The sequence below is a fragment of the Accipiter gentilis genome, chromosome 30 (assembly GCF_929443795.1).
Source record: "Accipiter gentilis chromosome 30, bAccGen1.1, whole genome shotgun sequence".
NCBI lineage: Eukaryota > Metazoa > Chordata > Aves > Accipitriformes > Accipitridae > Astur > Astur gentilis.
This window is the reverse complement of record NC_064909.1, coordinates 14,223,608-14,250,603: the sequence shown is the minus strand read 5'-3', so window position 1 is coordinate 14,250,603 and position 26,996 is coordinate 14,223,608. Positions and strand designations below refer to the sequence as shown.

At 38.9% G+C, this 26,996-nt stretch overlaps 1 protein-coding gene across 5 annotated transcripts in view; it reads right to left on the bottom strand.

Moving 5' to 3' along the window:
* The window catches only part of DISP1 (dispatched RND transporter family member 1), a 93,359-nt gene that overhangs the window by 28,244 nt on the left and 38,119 nt on the right, over positions 1-26,996 (bottom strand). For 3 of the 5 annotated variants that reach the window (XM_049833437.1, XM_049833436.1, XM_049833438.1), the window contains exon 2: positions 7,167-7,706. In XM_049833437.1, the coding sequence (XP_049689394.1) occupies positions 7,167-7,675 (509 nt within the window). In that variant the 5' untranslated portion in view covers positions 7,676-7,706. Of the gene's footprint in view, positions 1-7,166; positions 7,707-14,915; positions 14,974-15,181; positions 15,290-26,996 lie in introns of those variants that run through there. The other 2 variants (XM_049833435.1, XM_049833439.1) reach the window with 2 other exon arrangements.

Genomic DNA, 26,996 nt, shown 5'->3' with positions numbered 1-26,996 from the left:
TGTTCCTCATTCTGCACTTTCCCTTGATCATAAGTAAGACTGAAAACTTTTAAGTAGGAATACCCAAATCTTTCAAATCCCATCTCTTTAAGAGGGCTAAAAATCAGGTCATTGCCACTTTTAGTTTAGACTTTTGCTCTTTGTTGTCTAGTGTTGTCGTTTCACATTTGAACCTTATCACAACCTACTATTAAAAGTGCATGAGAACTATACATGGTCAAAACATTCCAACACACTGCCACAGTTTTGGCTGTTCCCCCCCCTTTTTTTTCTAAGTACTTGCATGTAAATGCTCAGTTTTAAAAGTCATCTCAAAAAACACACCGATTAGTCCTTTCTGAGAATGAACACAGCTGATGCTGGTTTTCCAGTCAATTTAGCACAAAAGAAAGGACCCATGTTTTTTACCATTTCCCTCACACTATCAGTTTTGTGTCTTCTGAAGACTGCAGTTCAAAGGCCCAGCAGATTGCTAGTTAAGTACTAGCTCTTCTGTTGTTCAAGGAGAGGTGAGGGATACAGGGCACAGGAAATTCATCTTCAACCACACACAGAACCTGGAGTTTATAAGTCGCAGAGACTAAAGGTCAAAATATGGCCAGGTTGGTACTCAGCTGCACTCAGACCAGAGCAGGAACCTTCCAAGTCCCTTTTTCCTATTGCAAAAATGCTTGCTTCAAAGCAATCTAAGTCTCGACAAACAGCAATGCTTAATTAAAACAATTAAAAGTCTGCAAAAATCCCTTGGACTGCCTAATGAATGAGGTTTGTTTTTTTAAGTGCACTTAATATTTTTCTAGGCATGTTATTTTTAATTTGGTCAGCCACTGAATTATAAATGGTGTTTTTTATTTGTATTCTGGTCTCTGCATGTCAGCCCTTTGCTTTCAGCTCTGTGCAAGACTCACAGAAAGTGCAGCATGTTGTTTGCATAGCCAACAATGCACAATAATTATCACAGGAACAGTAATGAATTAATAAAACCAGATAGAAACCTCTTATGGTACTACACTTAAGGGATAATGTAAGACTAAAAATAAAAATGAGCAAAAATGCGAGAGCACAGCTCAAATTATTGACCGCCATGAAGGTTTTTTTCTGAGAAAGAAAAAGAACCAGTTCATTTGTTTGGTCACAGGGAGAGCTCTTCCTCCACACATGCACAACAGAGAATCCCACATTTGGACTCAGATTAAGAAGGATGCATGAGACTGCTACACATTTCCTTTCCCTTCCTCAACTACATTAAAATCCCCAAGTATGTCACTGGCCTGTTAATGCTGCTACACAAAAGGCAGCATCTATTTTGTGGTTCCCATGCGCCTCCAGCCCCTTCAGTCTGGAAAACCATTGGATAAAGAATTCCTATTTTAGCATGGAGAAAGTAGCTTAAATGAGAATAGCACCAGAATTCTTATTATTTCCATACAAATTACCAACATGCAGAAACTCAACTTGAGCACAACTCAAGATATTTGTAACATCCTGAACACTGCATGAAATGATGGTAACAACTTCTGCCTTTTAGTTGCTGAAGGTTGACAAAAAGGTTCAGAAACAACCTTTGAAAATATGACCTACAGGATTTTTATTTTTTTTTTAAAGATATCCATTTTTAATCTTCCTAGGGGGAGTCTCTTTTATTAATCTATTAACACAGTACAATCATATGTATTGTACAGAAGACATCAGTGCACACTTTATATAAAAAGTGAAAACAAAAGAATCTTTGAATGCATTAAATACAGCAGAAGCCAACAATTTTCAAACCAGAAAATATTTAGATGGATGGAAAATACTTTGTTTAAAAAACTCCAGGTAGGAGTTCTTCTGAACAGTTAATGTTGCTGAAATGAGAATATTTGAAAATACTCTATACACATGTATATGTATAATCAGCTCTACAAGCCATGCAGAATGTACTAGATAACAATTATCCTTTTCCTGGAATCAAGCAGGGAGCTGTTTCATAACAAAGTCTTGTTATTAAGATTGGTATTTGGCAAACAATCCCTTGCTTTTTGAAAAAACAAGAGCTTTTTATTTCTTTCTGGATCTAATCTTTATGCCAAGTAACTAGAAGGAAAACAAAATGGGTAAGAGGCAGCTATAACATTCTATCCTCACTTCACAGATTTTTCATTTTTTTAGATCTCCTTTTTAAAGTATTAAAGTATAAGTATTGACATATATCTGCAATACTGTTTCAACAGTGTGTGTGGCACAGAACTCTCTGAAATACAGCAGAACTCAGAATCCCAGAACCATAACATAAACCTGCAATGCTGAAACAGTTCAAAAGCAGGCTTAAATCTACCTGAAAGGAAGATGTACAGTAAGCCTGAAGATATTAATGCTTTACCAGTACTACGTTTTTCGCCTTGCTTGGAATGTAAATTGGTCTTGCAAGTGAAAAATTTGAATCCAGCCATTCAAACTAAGCAAGCTTTGGGAGCAAAAACCTCCAAACCAGGCTGGTGAGGGATGAGGAGCGATTTACATATATCCCAAACACTTTAATTTTAACCAAAGTAATAATTCTGTGAGGCTTTAAACTGGTTTTATTTTCATATTCTAGCTTTAGATGACTGCATGATCATAGAGGGATCATCCCACGTGTCCTTTTATTGTCTTTTTACCAGAGATAATTCAGATGCTTTTCAGAGTTCTCTTTACTTATCTGCTTCAGCCAAAAGCATTAGCAGTGTAGTCTTGAAATGTAAATAATGGTGGGTGATATAGAGCAGGTCTGCTCCAAGCAGAGAGTATTTGTAGGAGTGTAGTCGTTCAATGTTGCAGAAGTTCAAGCACTACACGCACCAGCAGTTTGGAGCAGTTTCCTTATCAGCAGTACCATCAGTCCAAGTCCATACATCTACGTTTTCTGAACTGTATCCCCAAAGAGAGATTCCAAAAGAGTTGGCAGCAAGATTAGCAAGGATTAGCAAGGATACAGGAGGCTTTTAAATGGTGTTTTCCCATGAAAAAGTTCACATACGAGTCTGAGAGAAGCAATTCACTTTGGTCGCAGAGACAACAGGCATGCACAGAACTGTTACCCCATGCTTTCCACAACCCTGAGACGACTTACTGAATAATCACAGAATCATAGAATGGTTTGGGTTGGAAGGGACCTTAAAGATCATCTAGTTCCAACACCCCCAGCATGGGCAGGAACACCTTCCACTAGACCAGGCTGCTCAAAGCCCCATCCAACCTGGCCTTGAACATTTCCAAGGATGGGGCATCCACAACCTCCCTGGGCTACCTGTTCCAGTGCCTCACCACCCTCTTCCTCTTTTGCTCCTATTTACATGCATACATTCCCATATAAATAATAGATATTGAAAAATACCAGGAATGATTTTAAGAGTTTTCTGGCTTTACATTTCTTTACTGTAGTGTTTAGTTCTGCTAGAATATGCAACACTTCATAATTTATTTTATCCTCCTTTCATCCCACTAAACATGCTGCTGGGCTGCATAGTTTTACTCTTCCCCAGTGACTCCTAACTCAGTGTTTCCAGTTGTCAAGCATCAGTCTTCATGCTTCTTCCACTACTGCAGATTAACAGCCTTACTTGGTGGTTCTTCCTCATTTCTACTGTCTACTCAGTGAAGGTTGCTGATGATTACAGAAGCAGATGGCAGTAAAGGAGGGGCAGTAACATTCCAGTGGCTCTAAACCCCACAGGCTTCTTGAGATACGTAAGTGCATTCAGACAATAACAGTTACTACAACATGAGTCCTCCAAAGGCCCAGGGTAGGAAAAAAATCTTCCAATAGTACCTGAAAAGAAGAACTAATCATACCATGCTCCAAACAGGTAAGTTCAGAAACTGTTTGTCAAAAAGCAAATCAAGTCCCTGGACAATTGCACTCTGATATGGGAAAGACAGCTGGAATTTCCCAGGGAGTGTTTGTGTGGTCAAGATATTATGCCCACTAAAAAAAAAAAAAAAAAGAGGTATGAACATGTTTGAATGAACTACATCTTAAATATGTGCACAAACTCACACAAAAAACCCAACTTTGCTCAAGATCTTCCAACCTTAGAAAAATATCTAAAAATCATCACAATCATTATCACCAACAGTGGACCTATTTTACCTACTTTTACATTATAATTTTTTGCCACAATCACATTGTAAATCGGCAACCACTAAAAATATTTTCTCTTATGCTACAAGCGTTTTTCACCAATCTAAAAGAATTACCAGTTGCCCAGACATTCAAGTTATGGTGTATAGATGACATTTCCATGTAATTTAGTTTAAACTTCAAAGCTGAACACACTACAAAATTCCAGATCCAGCCAGTTTTAAGAGGATAGGACAAGCATGGCATTATTTCAATCCTTCTTCTTTATACACTCCAATCTACAATGATATACCAGAGCCACATTCCTTTAATATTAGGTCACCAACAGACGTTAAGCCTTGGGCTTCAAAACCTGACAAAACCTGTCGAGCTGAAACAATTGGTTACCTGCCTAGAGCTGTAAAAGCATTAGCGATACAGTTTGCAAAATGTGTTCGTCCCCCTCTATCTAATCACATCTTTTCCCCCATCTTAAAATTAACAATATTTGAATGCATTTTTTTAAAAATACAAAGAACCAAAATGAAAGCTAGTTTGACTACACACTAAATATAACTGATATATAGTATGTGAACCTGCATTTTAAATAACCATGTTAAAACATGCACGTGTTATAAAGCTGGATGATTTCCAATTAGCCTTGTAAGAAAAATATCTGTAGAAGACGCTGTTGTGCAGATGATAGGCTCAAAATGTAATAAAATTAGAGTATGGAACAAAGATCATGTAAAAATATCACACACCTAAGTGTTACTCTTCTGTGTACAGAAAGTAATATGAGCATGTAAAAAATGAATACACATTTATCACCTGTTCTCTTTAGCACTGCAAAGAAACTATCAATGAGACAGTTTGTTTCTTCCTGAGCATGTATCCATCCACCTGCAAGGCTGCATCCAGTTGCTCCCTGTTTTTTACCACCTATCAACATGTCTTCATTGACAACGGCCTGTCAGTGTGATAAACTAGATTCACAACACACCAGGAGACGATTACATTTAGACACACCTTGTAGAGTGTTGAGAGGGAAAAAAAGTCTTTGGTTCCATGCTAATAACACAGGTGATAGTCAGACGTACACACTGTCCATTAATGCAGCCACGGTCAGTTTAAGGACTTAAAATGCATACAAGAAGTCCAGCTTCCCCAGTACAGCATGGGACCCGAGTCCTATTTACGACATGTTTAGAGCTAAAAGAACAGGTAACAGCAACCAGAAGCTAGGTAGCTTTTAGAAGATGGACTCATTTGATTTGCTGACCTATAAGGCATATTGCAAGTACCTTTTCACTGAGAAAATTCAGTTGTCTGAGCTAGAAGCAAGTACAGAAATGAAACAGTAATCACTTGATAGGGTTATGTAGAATATGCCAACACATATAGTTGAGTAGGTAAGTACAGGTGCTCTAAACGTCAAATTGTATCCTTATTTTGACTGCTAACAGCAAGACAAACATTTATCATAAATCATTATTGATGTACATTTATGTACACATGCACACCATGGTGAGGAAGTGCAAGATGAAAAAAGCATCTTGGCTCAAGATCCCAACCACAGCAGTTCAAACAAAGTCTTTATATTTGTGAAGTGCTATGGAAAATAATATTTTACCATATCTGGAAGAACTTTTCACTGTTCTTTTTTTCTAGACTAAGAACAGAAACCCAGATTATGGATCACATTTGTTCTCTTCCTCAAGACTATGGAATACAGATGAAGTTTAATAGTCTTGCTGCACAGGGAGAAAAACAGTTAATTAGTGTACCCATTCTGACGGTTTGAAAAGTATGACTGACTGATTCTGTAACGGTTCAGCCTCCTGCGTACCTTTGCATACAAAAATTACATAAAAGTTTTCATCTTTACTTAACATTTAAACAAATTTGGGGTAGAAAAAATATGTCTGATTATAAGCAGTTCCAACAACTAAGGTTTTTTCCATTTGTAAGAGGAATAACTGGCAGGGGAAAGCTGATTTGCACTTTGTATTATTCTTCTTTTCATCTGCTTTCACCTTAAGGAAAAAAGCTTTTTTCACTTTGACTTTTTCCACATTACATATTTGTCCCAGTCTGATATTCTCATAAGTTTAAAATTAGTTCATACATTTCATCAAGACAAAATCATTATAACTGACCGAGAAATACTTGTAGCTCCAAGTTTTCAAGCAAGGATACAGATGTTGGACAACAGGGAGAAGGGTAGCTTTTATTACCCCAGTGAAAAAATTCATCCAGTTTGGCCCAACTGCAACTCAGGAAAAAAAATAACCTTCCATAAAAGCTTAGAAGTGTCTTACTGCAACAGGGAATTTTATTTTTAGAAACTGCCTCTTGGACTGACTGATTTTGCCCAGGACCAGCAGGCTGTAGAAGATTTTCCTTGTGATTGTTGTTCCTCGTAGCTGGTACTACTGTCACTGTAACTCCAAAATTAACAAAGAGGCAAGTTCATATGAAGTGGAGGATAGAAAGGATTAAAACCTGAAGCAATCCAAAATTTCTCAATCCAAGCACAACTTTGAAATTTAGCAGATACATACACTGAAAAGACATGGGGGCAACTCACTGAACCAGCTGACCTGACAAAGAAAAACCATCCAGTACACTTACGAATAGAATTGTTGAAAGTATTTTTCAACACATCTTTTTGAGGAAATATGGGTTTTGATTAGACTATGCAGACATACCAGTTCTTTCAGTGTTTTCTTAGCTATCTCTGTATTGGTTTGTTACACACAATATAGCTGTACACTGTGTCTTGTAGAAAAGTTAATTAGCTTCCAAACAATCCCCAAGAAGAAGAAACAGCTTTTTTTTTTCCCCAGAAAGAACTAATTCACTTCAGGAATATTCATGCAGCCCAGTAAAACTAGTTTCCTGATTTGGTGTCTTCTGAAAAAAAAAAAAAGTGTTGGTAATGCATCAAAGACTAACTTGTAAAAACACTGGGGAAGAAATTTGGTTCATCTTTCTTTTAGATCATCTGCTTTTGTAAGAAAATGAAATAGTTATGGAAAAAGTTACCCATACCAAGAACTAACAAATAATGCAATCTGCTTACCTTATCCTGGCTATATGTTGCTGCACAGGCTGATGCTGAAAATGGTCAGGCCACTGATGGTGAAGGCAGAAGGATGGGGAGGGCTGAAGACAGCACGCAGGCTGATATATGGGGGTGTGTTTTTGGCAAATAGATGCTGAATACTCAGTATGTGGCTGCATGCAGCACGAAGTCACAGGAGGAGATGGTGCTGAGCTGCCAACCATTGAATGACATTCTTGCTTGTTATTATGGCTACTTAAAGAATGATGGTATGGACAAGGGTGGCAGCATTGCGACAACATCTGCTGAGTTCTTTGGTTGTCTAAAGGCAGAAAGGATGGCTTGATTGTACCATTAAGTTGCAGGCAGCCATTTGGACTTGCTTTTGTTCTTGGTGTTTCCTTGGATGGGAGTTGCTGGACCGTGACATCTCCGTCATTAGCTGCAACGATACCTGGGCCAGTAGCATTTGACAAGATGCTGCCATTGCTCAGAACCACAGAGTCACTGACATTGCTCATAGCCATGCTCCAAGTTCTCGATGGATACGCAATACTCCTGAAGAAACAAATAAAGCAAAGTTTACAGAGCTGTGGTGTTTTCAGATGCTCAGAAATAGCTTTAGATTAAAATGAGTCAATCTCTCTCATCTTCGTCTTTCACAACACAGGGAAATAGAAAGGAGTTACACACACACCACCACAAATGTTTTGAAGGACTTTCATTTGTTCAACAAAAAGTTAAAAGTGAAGTTACGTAAATGCTCAGTAATTAAACCAAAATACAAGACAAATGAATAGACATTTGACAGTTTCTGGGTTACAGCTGACAAGTAATGGTCGAGATGCACAGGAATAAGATAATTTTGCACAAGACTAAGTAATAGCCACTATTTATGAAAACAGATTTTAGTATGAACTGTGTAACCATCCACACCTTGCACTACAATTTGCCTGTGTACTTTGAAAGCCAGCAGGAGACAGGACCACACAGTAGAGATTGTTTAATAATCATTAATGTGCTGGTTTTAGTAACCTCCTTTCCTATCTCCACTTTCTATTGAAAGAGAGACATATTTGTATTTTTGAAGAAATGCTTTTAAAATGCCTTATTTAAATCAAGCCACTTCTGCAGACATCTGTCAAAATTTCTGGATAGTAGACTAGGTCTTTAGCAGAAGCTCAAAATGAACTGTTACAAATACTAAAAAGACAGAATACAACCACCTGTTTTTCCTCAAGCTTAAAAAAAAATCCCAGGATTCAATTACTGCTAATTGAGAAGTTCATGCTTCTGAGTGACACATACTCCAAAGGCAGTTAAGAAATGTACTGTGCTGTAAATAAAGGATATTAAAGATTTTCTTCTAAAGTCTTGTCTTTTTCAAGCAAAATGTAAATAAGTGAAAACTATTACTGGAAAGGTGACTGAGAAGCTTGGCTGAAAATCAAAACATGTCTGAGGTATTTGCAGCAGCCAATTTCCCCTGTATTAACTATAATAATGTTTTAATAAGATTTGAAAATAAATTGGAGATTATTATTTTGATAAATATCATGAAAGGTCAAACATCACACTTAAATAAGCATTTGTTTCCCATGTTACATGGCCGGGGGAGGGAGGAGGAGAAAGAGGAAAAAAGAACACTAATTATGTACTACTTAAAAGAATAAATCAACACTTGCTTAAAAAACAGAATCATTTAATTACAACTGCTTTGGCTAACTTAATGTTACTTTTTTACTGAATTTAATCGACAACATTCCAAGTCCAAATTGCAAGGCTTGCATTACAGATGCTGAACTTTGCAGAAACTCAACATACAGATTAAGGTAGATAAGCAAGGAAGTTTCTAACTCGTTTTCCTCCCCTATACCTTTGCTGAGTGCTCTGAGAGCTAAGCCTGCCCAGCCAGCTGAGCTATTTAATTGCCTGAATGCTAATTCTGAGCAGAAAGTGCTTTGCAGAGTGGAATGCTAACCCCAGCAGCCCCCCCCCCCGCCCCCCCCCCCGCAGCATCTCCCCTACACATAGCTAAATCTTTCACTTCTGAAATGAAAATTAATCCTCTGCTATTTGTTCTAGATCATGTGCAGAGCCAGATGCCCTGGGAAATCACTTTCATTTAGATAACTACACAGAACAGGACAATATGCTGCTTGACCAGCATATTTTTTCCACCCTCCAATTCCACACATTCCTGCCGGGTACCCCCTCCCCTGGCCCAGGCAAGTAAAGCCCATGGAGGACTTTCTGCTGAGCACAGAGAGTAAATTCAAGTGGTTGGCTAAACTTCGTTTCAGTCTGAAGAAATGTATTAGTTATGTGAAATACCGCTGTGTTTGAACAGTCTGGTTTTCTCTCACACTGTAGGCAGCTTCAAAGCCTGCTGAAGTGGACAGAGCAAGAGCCGGACATCAAGACAGAGAAAGCTCCTTTTGAGGCGTCTGGCAGCATTTTAGGAATTTCTGGCTGCTTATTTTCACATTCACTCACATAAGAGATAGGCTGCATGGTGATGTTGTTACATTTCTATTTCTAAGTTAGTTTGACATATCCATATCATCACTTGAAACTGCTGTACACTGATCAAAGTTACTGTCCCGCAGACTACTATTACAAGTGAAAATAAGGTATGGAGATACTGCAAATATCTAGCCCTTCAACACAACAGACGCACCAACCATCCTTTTGCTTTAAACCCAGGACATCTGCAGCGTGCAGCAATTAAGATAACAGAGCATAATTTTTAATAGCTGTTTCAAATCACTTTATAAAGGAAACCACACATCTACGAGCAAGGCACATGTGTACCAAACAGAGATGCAAGCTAACTCGAGCCTATGGAAGCTGGGCAATCCCAGCACAGACACACAGGCTTGGCACCTTCAGTGTATCTGTGCCCCTTGTGAACACTGATGCGAGAATTATAACTTTTGTTCCAGACAGCCCAGCAGCCTCCATTTAACATGATCAAAGATAAAATGCTTTATTTTCAACAGATGTAATATCTACCTGCATGCCTTTCAGTTTAAACACAATCTTCAGAAAGACTCTTTAGAAACTAGTAAATTCAAAGAAAAGCCAAAGATCATCATCAGTACCGCAATATATAATTCTGCCTTTGTTCTCCTGTTGAACAGGCTATTCATGAACTACTTCAAGCTATAAAAATTTTAACAGATCAAGCTGATTCTTTCTTCCTAAGCCTTGAGAAACTATTGAGTTCTGTCCATTTTCATGGAGTGTTTGAGCAAGGCAATGGAAGCACATGCTTACCTTGAAGCTCTTTCAATGCCATATTAAAGTAAGAAAGACTACTGTGCATGCTTAAGGTAGCCATCTGATTGAAGTATTTTATCCAGTCATAGCTAAGAAGAACTCGGACTCAAACGAATTCTTTAGAATATGAGTTGGGCTGTACATTTCATTTTGTTTGGTGGTAGTTCTTTTTTTAAACAAATGTAAGATGCTTGATGTGACTTGACAAGTATCTGAGTTTTGTGTCAGTCATGTTTGAGGGTATTAAAAATTACGTACTATGGTACTTCATTTGTGTCACACTCTATACAAGTGACTGCAACTCAAATGACAGCAAAACTTCACCTGCAGCTGTCACACCAAAATATATTCTTAGATTATATTCTTATCTCTCTGCTGTATTTTGTCTCCTCTGCTGCAACTGGGAACTTACTGAGAGATGTAATAATGGCCCAAGGAAACAGTTAACTGAGAATCTCTCCTTTAGAGGACAAGCAAATAAGCCAGTTAAAATGCAACAAGTACAGTAAGATTTTAATAATTCACGGACATGGGAAATCAAAGAACCTGTTCATCATGAAAAAAACCTAAAAATATTTGAAAACACAGCCTTTCAGAATTCTGAATTCTTTCAATGCTGAAGTTCATTTTTGCTACATTCCTCAGACTGCTTTAGGATTTGGTATTCTCCAATAGAGTGGGGTTTTCAGACTTGTACCAATTTACATCTGAAGGCTTTGAAGCAGTGAACAGGTATTCTGAATGCTAAGGTTGCAGATAATACAGGTTTTAATATAGGCAGCCCTACTTAACACAAGATTAAATACAATTAGTAAAAGTGTTAACCTACGTGTTTAATACATCACAGTTGGGTATCCATCTCTCTAGCTGGACACAAGGCATTTTCAACATTAACATCTATTTAGAAATTATGCCAGCTGAACTTCTAAGGAAGGAAAACCAGCATTATCTTTAATTACTTCATGCTTGATAACAGTAACTGCTAAGAAAGCACTTTAACCATGCAGATCAAAACAACAGCTTGGAAGAGCATCATATCTGGAAAGTACCATGGTCTGCAGAGGCAATGTTACTTAGTGACAGTTTTATGGAGTAATCCCTCTATTATTTGTGGAGCTAACAATGAACACAGCTTACCCAGCAGACATCTGCCATCTGCATTGCAAGCCCTTCAGGAAATAAAGTAATGCTGTACCACACTGAAACTATGTAGGATTTGGTGTTCCCTAACTAGCGTGTTCTTTTTAGACTTGGATTAAGTTCACCTGTTCCTTTGGCTGCAACTGAAAGAATTTTTCTTTGCTTTAAAGTTTCTTTTTAAAAAAAACAACAAAAAACAGACTTAAAAAAACATCGGTTCAACAAATCCCATCTGGACTCATAATGCCTGCAATTGAAAATGATAGAAGTACAAATTCAAGAGGGAATGATGTAGTGGAAATTTAGTGTAACTTGGTATATTACTACAGATAATTTACAGATCTTTAGAAGATGACAGGGAACAGCTAAGTGTTGAGGGTTATTTTAACCATGTAAGAAAAAAAAAGTCCCAAAATCCGTACCTTGCACTAAAACAAAGTTAAGCTGGTTATAAGACTTTATATTTTTCATTTAAGGTAGGACACAACTCAAATTTCATTTAAAAGTTATCCAAAGCCTTTCAACTGTAGTCAGCATCGCGCCACTCAGCCAGCTGAACCAGTCCAGGTTTTCTGGACCTTGCAGTCTCGTCAGCTACAAAGCATCATGGCTCCGAGATGAACGTGATGTCTGAAGTAACAAAAACGTCATTTCATGTCAAAAGTTCACCTAAAACAGTTGGATTCTAGAAGTAGTGCATTCTTGAAATAAGCAGCATTTAATAATCCCAGTGCTACCTATTAAGTCTCCTTCCAGATGAAATACTATAATGGCTTGTAGTCCCTTAAGACGCTAAAGTTTTTCAGTGTGGCAAACGAGTTGCACAGTCTCAATCTGTAAACTGAGATAAATCCTCTCCAGACTTTGTTTGCTGTGCCAGCCAGTGCACAGCCACTCTTAAGGAGGGCTTCCTCCTCCTACACAGTCTCAATCTGTAAACTGAGTTAAATCCTCTCCAGACTTCGTTTGCTGTGCCAGCCAGTGCACAGCCACTCTTAAGGAGGGTTTTCTCCTCCTTCACATCACCAAAATTCTTTGCATCTTTGTTTTCCCTCAGTGCTCGCAGCAGTAACAGGTGGTGCCTGGTGTTTGATACCAGCTTTTATGGGAGATGTCTAGTTATCTATCATTGCAATGGTCTGTAGTAAGTCAAACGGCTTTTTAATGTTTTATGGTTGTTGATCTCCATTTTGGCTCCCAACTAGACATTTTTCAAATTCTCTAGCTCTTACTCCTATGTGTTCATATGTGGTGCTTGGTTTCTCTCAAAACCCTGATTCTTGCTTTTCCATTTCAGCTGTTAACCACTAGATCTTCCCTGAAAAACTTTCACTATACAGAACATAGATGCTTACTAGAACAAGCCTTCCCTGTCCTTTCCACTTCTTTTTCAGGTATTTAAAGTATATTTTAAATGTATGTATTTCACCTTCAAGAAGGATCGCTAATTCTTATTTCATCAGCATACAAGTTTACCTGACATATTTATTGATGTAACCGTTTCACTTTGAGGATTGATACAATGTGGCTCCTATTTTTGAGAAACGCCATTAGGGTCAGTTTATTTTCTGCACAGTCTACAAATACCCATTTTCTCAACTGATGTCTCCCTCTTAACAAGCAGATTTTCAGCAGTCTAAGTACTTGTATCAGGCAGTAGTAGTTAGAAAACAATAATGAATCAGAAGAGGTTTGCAGAAGGGAAATCTCCCCTCCTCCATTTTGTACCGAGTGTTTCAAGAGCCAGCCAGCTCGCCCTTCCATCCCTCTCCACAGCCTGCGAAGCTGTCCCGTCCTGAACCTGAGACATCATGAGTTCATTTCCTGTCGCAGGCTGGGTGCAGAATTGCATTCCTGTGACAGGGAGTTTCCAGATGTCACCGTGCCAGGACCACAGCTCATGCTACAGCTGGGCACTAGCGAACCAGTGTTGCCAAGCTGGCACACGAACTGACCCACCGGTGACAGCTGTGGGGTGAGGAAGCTGGGAAAGCCTGCAAAGGGTGGGAAAAATAGTATTCTTCAGAACTTCAGAAATAGATTTTGCTTTGCTTTGCTTTTAAGCTAAAGTTACTTCTCCTGGCACAAACAGTAAAACAACAGCAGACCACTTACAGAAATCATTTGCAGGGCTTCAACTAAAGAAATCAATTGCAGTACTTTAACGACAAAGTTTTTTAAAAGTCAGAATACACAGTAAATACAGATAAACTATAGATAGAAGCAACAAGGAGCCCGGAAAATTCTCTTCCAGAAGATTTGTATGATCCTAAAATTTTATTTAAAAAGAAAAAAGGCATATATACACGGGGAAATGGAAAAAACTGTATTAAGGAAATCTGAAAAAGCTTCAAATACTCCAAGTTTTGGAAAGAGATACAACTAGAAGCAGAAATAATTGGAACAAAACATACTACTTCAAGAAAAAAATGCACATAGCTCTGGAAAGCAGGTATACCTCAGCATGGAAAGGCAAGAGCATGGAAAGCTGTTAAAAAAACCCCAAACATTGCTTGCAACGGCGACACTATTTACGTAACTTACTAACTTTCCATTACCATATGAAAGACATTTAAGTTTTTGTAATTGCAAATATTCTGATCCAAAATAGCTCTAATCCCACTTACACAGAGTGGGGAAAACCAAAATATGTCTCTTTCTGGATGTAAAAGGAGTTATTTGCATTGAAAGTTCCACAGGTTTTTACTTAATCAAGCTGTAGGATTGGCATTTAAATTATTACAGCTGTAAAGGGACACAAAAGCAATACTCTTCAGTATACAGCTCCAGTTGTGTCTACCATCATCGTGACTATATCAGCGTTACGTAAGAGGTTAAGAAACCCCTCGACCATCTGTTTAGAATCAGATTTTTTGTTTTCTGTCCAAATTTAAAAGCTGTGTTTGAACATCTTTAAAGAACCTGTTACTAATAGCAGCATTTTTCTTCATATTTTAATAGAAACACTATCATAATTTTACAACTACTGTATATTAAACAAGCAAAACACTCGGCGGGAATGCCAGGGCACATCAGGCAGGTATACATCAGCAGTCACACCTATTTTATAAACACAGAGCATTCTTCACATTTAGCTACAGAAGATACAGCAAAGAGGTTTTACACTAGCAGTCCAACAACAATTTTCTTCGAAAGCTATACATTTGAGAACTGATTTTTTTTCCACTTCATTTCCCAAGCGTACATTGGTTTTAACTCTCCCATTTGCTGAGCCATGCTCTGAAAGGATGAACCTCATATACCACTTTTATAATAGCGCATCTGTTGAAATAGCTGGATCTCGGGGTGGGGGGGTTGGGGGGGGGGGGTTGGGGTCCTTCTCACCAGGCTCTTCAGCGCTAGCAGGGTCCCATTCTAAGCTCCCTGGCATTTCTACCCAGCTGTAGCCTTTTTACAAGCCCAGGAGTCTACTTGCCAAACGAAGTAGCATTTTAGTGCAAATAAACCGGAGGTACGCACCAGTCTTGGTTAAACCTACATCCTAACGCTTTCTGAAAGCCCGAGCTGTTCCAGCCGTAACCCAGGATGCGCTACGGGAACGCACGGCCAGATCTGAGGCAGTCCAACCTAAGGCACTTCTTAACGCTTACCAGACCCAAGCCGGAGAAGACGAGCAAGCAGCAAGGCGAAAGCAGCCCCCTCTCGATGCAGGTATCCCCCGCCTACGCGCCCGCTCTCTCCGCAGCCAGCCGGCAGCCGGGCCCGCTTCGCCGCTCAGCCCCGACAACGGCCCCGAGCGGGGAGCGCCGAGCCGAGCCGAGCCGCCGCCGCTGCTGCTCCACCGCGGGGAGACGGGGCCGGGAGCGGGGCCGCCCCTCCCCGCGGCAGGTCAGGGAGCTGGCAGCGACCCGCCGGCTCCTCCCTGCTGCCGCGGGAGCCCCGGGGCCGCTCCCCGCCCTTGGTTGCAGCCCGCTTTGATCTGGTTTGGTTAAGGCTGATCTGGAGATGAGAGCCGCGCTCTGCAGCTTCGGCTGCCTGCGCCCGCCGGAGCGGTGGGACCCGCGGCCGCGGGGCGCCTTGCTCCTTTCCGAGCTTCAGCACACACGCTTACGTGGAAAGCGCAAGCGGCATCGCCTTGCCACCAGCGTTTTTGAAGCGGAAAGAGCCGAGGAAGGCGAGACGCTGAAAACCGCGCCGAGTGTCATCTGGAGTCTTTTTCAAACTCACTTCAGTCCTCATGAGCTCCTGGCAATGTCTTCTCCCCCAGCCCCAAGCTCTTACTTCGTTGTTTCCTCGTCAGGCATTTCTTACAAAATACCTCTGTGTGGCTACAAATCTCTGACACTTCAACACCACCACCACTTGGAAAAACAGGACTTTCCCCCCCACCAGATCAAGATATTTGTACCTAAAATGCCTACTTCCTTCACACCTGAGCGCTTACGGACCTAGTACTCCAGAAGTAAACATCTGCACACACTCCTCAGATATATTTGTTTTAAAATACTTTAAAATACAAACTGAATTATTACAGACTATTAGTGCAAAAAGCTGAGAACTCTATAAGCAGAGAAGATAGCCTGGTCACACACAAGTCAAAATGAAAAAAATAGAGATTGAGATTGCCAAAGTTTGGGGATATTTAAACCCTCAGTTCTAGGGCCTCAAGAATCAAGCAGCAGGTCCTGTTTAGAAAGGGGTCAGTATGAAGGTGGGGAACACCGTACTCAATTTGCAGAGCTGTATTACAAAGAACTTTTAAAAATACCACCACGGGAAAAGCTACAAGCTGGTCTCGGCCTGCTCTACCAGGGTATGCGCAAGCTACCTACTAAACCTCACATGTTCACAAACCTTGTGTTTTGGGAGATCACTCCTGGTTTTCCCTCAGCTCTGGGTATCTCAGATGCAAACCTCAGAACTGGCATCTTCTGGGGCAGATCTAATAAACCAGTTCCCTGTCACTCCAAAGTAGATCACAGTCTACTTGGGACCAGCTTTTCTAAAAAGTTCTCTTTCCCCTCTGCTGAAATACAAGAGCTCTGATTTCAGGGTCAAGTTGAACTGGTTGTAGCAAAAGGAATTTCTCATCTACAAGCACCTTTACTCTTTGTAAAGCAAAAAAACCTTACCAAAGGAAAACACTGGGACTCAATTTCCCTCAGTGTGACCTTAGAGTTATGCGACCTAACTCTGGTCCAAGTTTTTACGCAAGGCAGCTCTTCGTACTCATTGGATCTGGTCTTTAACAGGTGGTGAAAGACTGCTGCTTCCCCAGTTCTAAGGGGAAACTTTTTTTTTCTTTAAAAACAATGTTCCTTGCCTTTCTCACTTCGCTTCAAGTGGAAAATTTCACCCTGTCTCCAACTCCCACACACCACCAGCATCCTATCTAGAACATCATTTTTTCTAACATTAATGGATTCTCTAACAGAAGACTTGCTTTCCATCCAATGGAGAGCCATTCAGTGCTAATGACCCAGGACAGTTCTTATACAAGAAACTCAGATATATTTATTGATCAAAATAGCAATACTACATAACAAATAACCCCAATTCAAAATGGAAATAGGACTACAATACAGTATTCACTTTCTGAATATCTGAGACACATAATATATGCCCAGAAGCGTCACAAGAATAATCTGAAAGCTACTTTTCCAAAGTCACAAAACTCGATGTATTTTTGAAAAACCCGTCTACTAATAAAAGTACTTCTTAAATACATAAATATTACTGTACATCAGTTGACTGCAGATACTGTATCACTTTTGCTAACCACCTCAAAGAAGTGACAAAAGGCACATAGTATTTGCTCACTGCTTTGATATCTAGGAGCAAAAGTACTATAAAAATCTAAAGGATTACAATCTGTTAAAGCTCTTAGTGTTACTATATCTTAGCACATCAACTTATTGCAGATACGTTGTTCCCAAGGATGACAGTACAATGAATATATATGTATGTTCATAGGTTATGCTTAATAAAATGATTCCTGTGCAAACTAGATTTAAATACTGTGTCATATATTTGAACTACAGACTTTTAGTCAATTATTGTCTCTACAGTATCTGAAAAACAAACAGCACTAAGTGCTGAGGACGTGCTTCCCCACGTGCTATGCTCTATCCCTGCAGAGCCTTAGTTGTCCAATGTCCCCTGGCACACTCCTGGTTTTGACATCTCCATCATACGCTCTTTAACATCTCCTTCTACACTATGTTCAACTTTAAATGCTACTACTTATCCCACTGTTCATCTCCAGCGATATCAAACAAATGTCGACTTCTTCATTTGTAAGTGATTAGGAAATACAACCGAGCTCTGCAGCATATGGAGGGCAGGTACAGGAAAACTAGAGGAAAGTAGAAAAGGATGGAAGAATTTAGACCGATTCAGGGCAGATAAGGGATGTCAAATTTGATATGTGGAGACCCTGAAAAGATAAATGAGTAACACTCTGCCCTATCCCCCACCTGGAAATGCATATATGCAGAGAATCTGCAGGACATCTGCACTACTAATTCAGCCTTGGTTTAAGTCAATACGATCCTCAATCCACCAGGAAGTTCTACCGACCTGTGGATCTATCAATACATTTTAGAAGTAACAGAATTTCTATCACAAATAAAATGAACTCTCAAAGCTTCACTATGCATGAAAGAAAAATGAGCAGAATAAAATTTTACTATTATGCCATCTTGAAGATTAATTATTATTTTTAGATTTCACAGATCACTGAAAAATTCGTGATTTGAACTTCGAGGCCTTGAAGGCAGACATGCTGCTCTGGGCAAAGAAAACTTGGCATGTTCTGAACAATGAAAAATCCTTTCAACTTCGAAAACCAGGCAAACCATCTCCTTTCGTAACTTATCACGATAAGCGGCTTTTTTTACTGAGACTTTAAAATACCATTTTTCATAGTATGCTTCATGAATAAAATTAAGTAGTAGAAAAAACCCAAATGCAGTTCCCAGAATTCTATATACAATACTTAAGAAAAAAATACTGTTATGATAACCATATTAGAGATTCAAACAAGTTATAGTTTGTATAATATATTAAGAAGATAAGCCTAAAAAATTGAAGCTTATATTTGTACTGACAAAGTACAGCTGACATACTGTGTTGTAATGTATGAAGTTTGACCATTCTCTGTCTTCAAACAAAATATAAAGAGCTGCAACTCTTGGCCATGATTCTTTCATAGCCCTTCCTAAACTGAAGACACCAGGCAACGCTATCGAGTGCCAGCCACTTCCGCTAGCTTTGGCTGCCCGTCATTAAGAACTGCTACCAAGCTACCACCCCTACAATGCTGTAGGTACAGCTATTCTCTGTACCTTTTCTTGGCTGAATGCCTTCACATGCCTCTGAGCTTAATATGACATTAATCACAGATTCTTCTTGTCACAGTGGTGTCTTAAAGAGAGAGAGATTCAGAAGAAGCTGAAGGACTTTGACAGTTTGGGATGTTAATAGGAAAGCTGGTGGTGGTTTTGGGTGCTCTGGGGACAAATCGATGCTAAAGGACTATGCAAGTGCTCAGGGAAAAAGCACAGAGGCTTTTGAAATCCTTGAAGGCCAGAGGGCACCAGAGATGCTGTAGAAATTCTATGGAATTACTAATGAACTGAGGAGAATAAGGGAATATGAAACAGAAGTAAAAAGCTAATTAGAGGTTAAAATGACAGAACAAGTTCTGTACATGGCACATGTACTCTACAAGTATTTCATTATAGCTACATTGAATTTTTATTACAGTTCCTATCCACCTACAGAATTTCCTGACTGGTGTTTTTTTCTTGAACACAATACTCCGTTGCATCTTAGATGCACAGTACTTGCAGTAGGCAATATACCAAATGCCATTTAAAACAAACAATGCAGTGGGAGAGATATGGTAGGGACCAACCATTTATTTACTGCTACTCATATTAGAGTAATTTTTCTGCAACACTTGAGATAATACTGAGATAGCGGCAGCTACTTTAATTATTCAGAGGCACATAGGGCCCATATTGGGATCTTTCAGATTCTAGCAGTATATGGGACATGCCAGGAGCACAGTATTGAGAAAGTTAATTGGACTGAGTCAGCTCGATCCATCAGAGATTACTAGGTCTAGACTGCCACTTGATTGTGTCACACCTGACAATTTTGCAGAGATATTCAAGTCTCTACATGGTGCTCCCAAGTGCTCTTGAATCCAGAAATACAAAGCAAAGACACAAACTGACTTATCTGAGACTGCAGCCACACAAACATGAGTCTTCCGCACCTAGACCTAAACTGAGCCTGGAAACAGAATGGCTGTGTTCATAAGACATCACCCCTGAGATGGAAACTCAAAACTGGCATTTGGGAGCCTCTGAACACACAGTGGAGTTAATTCACAACCTGTGTTACCCATCCAGAGATGAAAGAGAATACTGTAAAAGATAAAAACAAAAACACCGAGCAATGAAAAACCTGATCTCTGGGTTTATTTCTTTGAGATACAGGATGAAGAAAAGCAAGTGTATGAAACACAAGGTGATAAATTGTAAAAACTCACATCCTCTTACATTGGCATTCTTCTATACACTTTTTTTTTCCCCCAGGGGGTGGAAGGGACAAATCTTCATATAAATATGTCATAATATAAGCAAAACTGATTCAGTTTCTTCATATACCTATGGCTGAAGCCTTCAGTATTAAGCCATCCAGTTTCAAACTGCTAGCTCCATGAGGATGAAATACTGCCTGATCAATAGATGACGTGAAGTAAATTGGCTGTCCTTCTCCAGTTTCCACTCATCCAGACTTTATTACAAAATCTTTCATAATTGATATCCTCAAGGAAGGCTGAGAATTGAATACAGAGGCCAAAAGATCTTTAAGCCTTGCAAAGCAGTCTTCTCCAGCACTAGCGACAGGGGAAATGTTAAGACTTGATTGCTGATCATGGTCTATTTTGGTTTTTTAGATAAACAAAGGTCTTCTGTCTTGCAATTGGGGAATTTAAGCTCTGCACATTACATTTAATAAAACAGATACCAACACATTCTTTTAATATTCTAGAAACTGGACATTTAAGGTCACATCATCTTAAATAACACGGAAAGTCAAAGCACAGAAATACATTTCTGGGGACAAAGAAGGTCTTTCATTGTCTGTGAAGTGCCTAGAACAATGTGCTCTCAGTCCCTAGTGTAATTAAAGAGTCAGTTCAGTATGATATTGCAAACAAATACAGTAGGATTCTAAACTATTTCCTTTATTGATTTTTTTAAAAAGCTCTCAAAGTATGATAGTGACGTCTTCCAGTCTTCTCCCCACCCCCACCCCCCTGCCCCCACCCCAACTGAAACAAGACATTCTAGCAAGTATTTCTCTAACTTTTTTGATTGAGATCCTGAGGTTTTAAAGCAGGTCATGTGAAGGTTGAATTTTAAGAAATATAAGACTGTCTTGTTTTTTCTACTTACAGAACAAAAATACTAACATCAACTTGATTTTTCAATGAAGATCTAATAGAAATAAATCTTTCATTTTGCATGTTTCCAAATCACATGTACTCTGAATTGAAATGCATATCTGAGGCTCCACAGTAACTCAAGTCCCACATCACACAAAAGGCCTGAAAAGCTATTAAGTTTAAAAAATTGCCCACATTGGAATCAATTATTTACATTACTAAGATTAAAAGAAGTTGTATATTAATCATGAAAAACAGAAAAAAGTCAGATTTAATAATCTGAAACAATGCTTTAATACGGAAAGTTTGGAAGACAGATTTATTAGCATCTCAAATAGTTTTCAGATACTAATATGAAGAAAACTTGTTAAAAGTACAAATAAATCTGGAAGCAGAATTGGAGATCTGTACTTTTGATTTACCTACAGCTCACAAAATTTTGAAGGAATTTTTAGTAGCTTGTCTTCAGTTATAACAGTTTTATTCTCTAAACAGAGCACTCCAATAATAAGTTACATTAAAATGCAGCTGCATAAACATGTTTACACACACTTAGATTTTCTCATTCACATTCCTTTCTCACAGGTATACCTTTTCCACTATGAACTAACTACACTTAAGTGTATCTTATGTAAGTGCACACATGTATAATGTCATTTGTAAAATAGTCCAGACTGACCAGAGGGAAAAACTAACACAATGCTTTATCTGAACGTAAAGTAAACAAGTGACATAAAAAGCTGTAATTCCATCACTTGTACACCACCAGTATTTAAATTACAATCACCATCCTGATGTTATGAAAGTGGCTATTGCAGTATAATTTTTTTTCCAAATGACAGGAGAAACGCACTTCAATATTGTTACAGTACCTACCACATTAAGATTAACTTGCCTATAGCCAAAGAAACAACAAAGAACCACACTTCTCCCATCATTTGGAGGAATTCGTATAGCAACAGTTCAGAAACCACAACTACCACTATTTCTATTTCAGCTGTAGAAGCAAAGGAAAAGTCACTTTTTTGGATTCATATTCTTAGTTCAGAAAACAGCAAAGTCTTGAAATGTAAGGGACTCCTTTAAAACACTAAGGTAACAATTACTTTTCAGATGGGGACCATTATTCTGCATTTAAATTCAGGGAAACTAAGAACATAACATCAATATTCATTGCAACTGCATAAGTATTGCCATATAATATGCATGCAATATAAACAGTTATGTGCAAAATAAACATTTATGTTGCAGATATCAGAAGATTATTCATTTTGTGGCTCATTTCATTCACTTTCACAGCTAAGAAAATAGAAAGTCCTTGCTATTCATTTAAGAGCAAATTGGGTGACAAGCGTAGTTCTGAAACATTTCTTCTACCTATTGCAAGTTCAACCTTCAACCTACTGTGCTGTTCCCTTGGCTTAGTAAAAGCAACAGGAGAGAAAACCTCTACCAGCTTCTTATGTATTCTTTTTTCTAAAGGATTTTCAAAATTAACCGCCTAAACCTTCAAATACTGCAGGAAAGAGCTCCCCCTCTTTTGTGCACAACCCACATCACACCTTCACCTTTCCTCATTAGGGAAGTGAAATAAGCACCAAAGCTAATCTTTTTTTTCCTTCAGAAAAAAAAAGAAAGATGTAAGTGTTTGGCATAAACAAGCACTGCTAGAGCCCATAGAGGAGCTTTTATTTGATGTTGACACACTAACCAAGGCCTGACAGACAAGGCAAGAGAAAATGCTATTTGAGCACAAACTCAATGTTTGCTCACTAGGCTGCTTGCCTGCCAGAGGGTTACCCAAACAGAGTTCCTGCAATGGGAAGTCAATCTTTTCTAGCTGTCTCTTAGCAAACAGATGTGAGCCTGGGAATTTCTCATACATTCAGATAAATCAAGAACCAGACCTTTCAGAGCACCAACCTCCACAGCTTTAGAAGTAGATGTCAGACTTCTCTGGGACCCTCTGATTTCACACTGTTTAGACTAAACTACAGTTACTGCCTGTCATACAAAAGTCACATCATTTCCAAAGCTGTTCACTAAAGTTTAATATGTGTGTTTTACCAGTTACTCTAAGTCAAAAACCTTGAGACAAGTCTAAACTATGAAACATCTGTATAACATTCACCTACTTTTTTTTTGTTAATGCTATCTCTATTCCTTTCATATTATGCCTAGGGATACTGAGGTGTGTCTTCTCAAAAACCTGATTTGGCATTTTCTGCAGTGCAGACAGGCTCCCTGGAGCCATGCAGTTCTGTACTATATTCTTGTCAGTACAAAACTGCAACTATATACCTTCCTGATCAATTCTCAAATCAAAAAATCCTTTGGAAAAGCACAGGGTATACAGAAATTGCATTACAGTTGTATTACAAACCCTGATTATTTCTCTGCATGAGGTCCATTTAACACACAATTTTTATACTGAAGATGTCCAGTATTGACCAAATGTCTGAGATGATGTACTTGAAGGCTTTTCAAACCTGATGATACCTCTTGAGATTTACATTCAGTAAGTACAGTTGGATAGCTATTTAAAGATCAAATTCAAGATCAGACTTCAATTAGATAACTTCTACTATAATCTCTGTGATGTATGTAGGCAATTCAGTTAGACAATATTGTTTTTCCCAATTACTACAGGGTACCCACTTCGTATGTGCTATACCTGCTCTGTTTCTAGGAAATTTGTCAGAATAGGATTTGGTTCTCTACTGGTTACATGAATCGTAGTATCAGATTAGCGATCTTCACAGAAGAATTAAGGAATCTGAAGAGGATTAGGTGCTGAAATGTATTTTTGAGTACAGTTCCTTTCCGTATCCAGGATTTGAGGCTCATGAAGCACTCCAGGACTCTGAAGCAACAGGACCGATACCAGTCTTCTGCACAGAAGAACAGGGTATGGGAATTGAGAGAACACTAGTCACTTTTGGTCATTACAGAGTACAGCCATGGATTTTTTTTTTTTTATATCCTGGCAAAGAAGAGTGACTGGGTGTATGCCAGCAGTACCACAGCTGTACAAAGTCAGCACCAGTAAACCACCTCTGTATCAGACATGGAGACAGCCATACAGCAGCTGCCGAAGACCTCTGGCAGCCCTGCGGCAGCAGCAGCTGCACAGTCGTTCTGTGGCTAAGAGAAAAGTTTGGTCCCTTTGCAACTCCCTCCCTTTCAGCTCACTTAATTGGGCCATGTACCTGTTCCAGGGCACGGGCACTGCTAATTTTAATAAAGCTAAGAAATCGGTTTACTACCAAGCCATTGCACCTTTATAGCAGTGTTCAAATATTAAAACCTGAACATTCTTTTTTACAATTTTAAATCTTATTTAACAGAACAGCCTTGTTTAGTCTACAGTATTTAACAGTCATCAACCAGATACTATTTTAATATGAGCAACGCATGCATAAGATACTGACCTTCCCAGCAAGAACTCACAGCCCAATCAGCTACTGAAAGCAAAAGAGCAGCCACAGAAAGATTGCTCCATTTATCAGAAGATATTAATCTTTTCATATATCCTTTCCAAAATGTATAAATTTACCAGCGGGGGGAGGGGGAAGAAAAATCTTTCCTGATGAGTTTGCTTTAGAGACAAAGATAAAAAAATAGCCACCCAACTTTAAGGAAAGCATTCCAATCAATTTTGGATGACTTACTCTTCATGCCTGCATGACATATCCATTACTTCCCCCCCCCCCCCCTCTCAGAGTGGACAAAAAAAGTTATCACATGGATCTCGTCATAGTACTAAAAGTCAAATAGATACAAAGTTATTGTAAGGCATTAGAAAAGACTGTAACATCCACCAGTGTTCTTCCCGCCTTCCCAGTACAACCAAGTGCGCGATGTCAGACAGGACCAGCAGTGTGTGTGCATGGCGAGTGGAAACAGGTGACCCTGAGCTCCTTGGTTACTGGCATATTATAAGCCAGGGTTGAAAGCAAGCTGTCCATTTCAAGGGGAAGGGGGCAGGGAAGAAGGGAACCCGGAATGCTTGGCCCGAGGTCAGCGGACAAGGAATTTCACAGCTAGGCGATAATTTCAAGAGGCAAGTGCTTATCATGCGAACATGTGCCAAGACATTCGCCCACACACTTCCTCCTTATAGATTAGTTTTAATCCCAATAAATTTTCTAAATTCAGCTCACCACATATCTGCACAAGCACATTTGCTGAAGTAAGGATGGCAACCGTAACAGGCAAGAATAATAATAACCAGCAGGAGTGGGAAGATGTGCTTCTTTCAGTGACACTAATGATTTAGGTCCACCTAGAAGTATGTATGTATACTGTAGCATACACTGTAAAAGAAATAGCTTTAGGGTGATACTTTGCACTAAATAGAAACTTTTGAAAAATTTTGCTTAAGAAAAAGCACATAGGACAGAATATAACTAAAAAGTAGAACTGCAAATCAAAGACATAAGCATAAGCAAGATGTGTAAGCAAGATGCTTAATTTCTGGTTATAAGTTTTCTATAAAACAAGTTATTGCTGAACTAGTTTTGAATTCTCACAAAATAACAAAGCAGAAACAAAGGCCTGTGTTTTAAATGCTTACAAACTGAAATTCCATTCCCCTACATACACAAATTCCTTTCATTAGGACAAGATGGAGAAGAACTCTGTGATTAGCATTCTAATTCAATACTAAAACATAGTTGGGTACAATTGGTAAAGCCACTGAAGAGATTTTCCCAGGTTTCTTGCTTTCTTGTTGAATGACTGCACTTTTCCTTTCAGAGTTAAACAAGTCAACAGCTCAACACCACCATTATCTTCTACGACTTTCTTCACAAGTGCTGCATTACTACCCTACTTGCGCAGCTACTGTAAACATTGAGCAGAAGCATCCATACTCTTCAGATTATCAGTCAGAGGATGATTGAAAGAGTCAGGCTTCTTGTGCACAGAACATATCTCAAAGATACCAGCCATCATGAGCTAGTTTGCAAGACCACAGGTAAACAAACATACGAGTGACAGCAAAGCTGTTTTCCATTAAAATGGCATGGCTGAAACACGTGTGACTTCAGATAGAGTAATTCAAGAAAAATTGGGCTGTGTATTACTGAATTCTGCATAGTACTTAGCAAAAGCCTCACGACTTCAAAAATAAAAAGAACAGCCAGGTCCTGTTAAATTTACTACATTCACCCCCCCCCCCCCCCCCTTAAAGATGGAAAGAAATACTTCCCTCAGGGAAGGGGGGCCCAGGTCATAATTTCTGGATTAAACCCATTACTATTAGCTGCAGAATGAAATTATTAGTGACAGGTTCACTGAATTACCTCTTTACAGAGGTCACTAGAGCTTCCTAGAAACCTAAACCTGCCATTGTAAATTTAGCTAATAACAAGTGATTTTTTTAAACCATCAAAATTAGAGGTAAACATAATAAAGAACCTGTTTTAATACTCTAATTTAGTCATGCACTGCAGTACAATACATTTGCATTTTCTTCATTTCAAAGTTATAAACTGAGAAATACACAAGTGCTGGCATGCACCACTATTACATCAACATTTTATATCCACAGATGTGAATGTAGAATTTCTATTGATTTTCAATATGCTCATACCTCTTAAAACTAACACAAATCAAGCATAATTTCTCTGGCAAGTACACAAACTGTAGCTTGATCAGCACATTTAAAATAAGATTACACAGAGGCTTAAAAAAGGATCAATCAGAAGATTTCACCATGCAAAATTCTGTTATGAAATGAATCAGTTTTGCAAATACCAAGAATGTGGAAAAAAACAAGAAACCACATGCACAAAAATCTTACTTTCATTCTGTATTTGTTACTGCCATTTTAAAGCTTCACTCAATTATTTACAAAGGACCTTAGACAGAAATTGTTCAACCCACCACTTTATAGGCTATGCTTAGTTCTGTTTAAGCTTCCAAGACTGCTAATAAACTCTGTGTACTTTTTCATGTAAAATACATACACAGCCCTTGAAGTACAGCCTGTTTCCCCC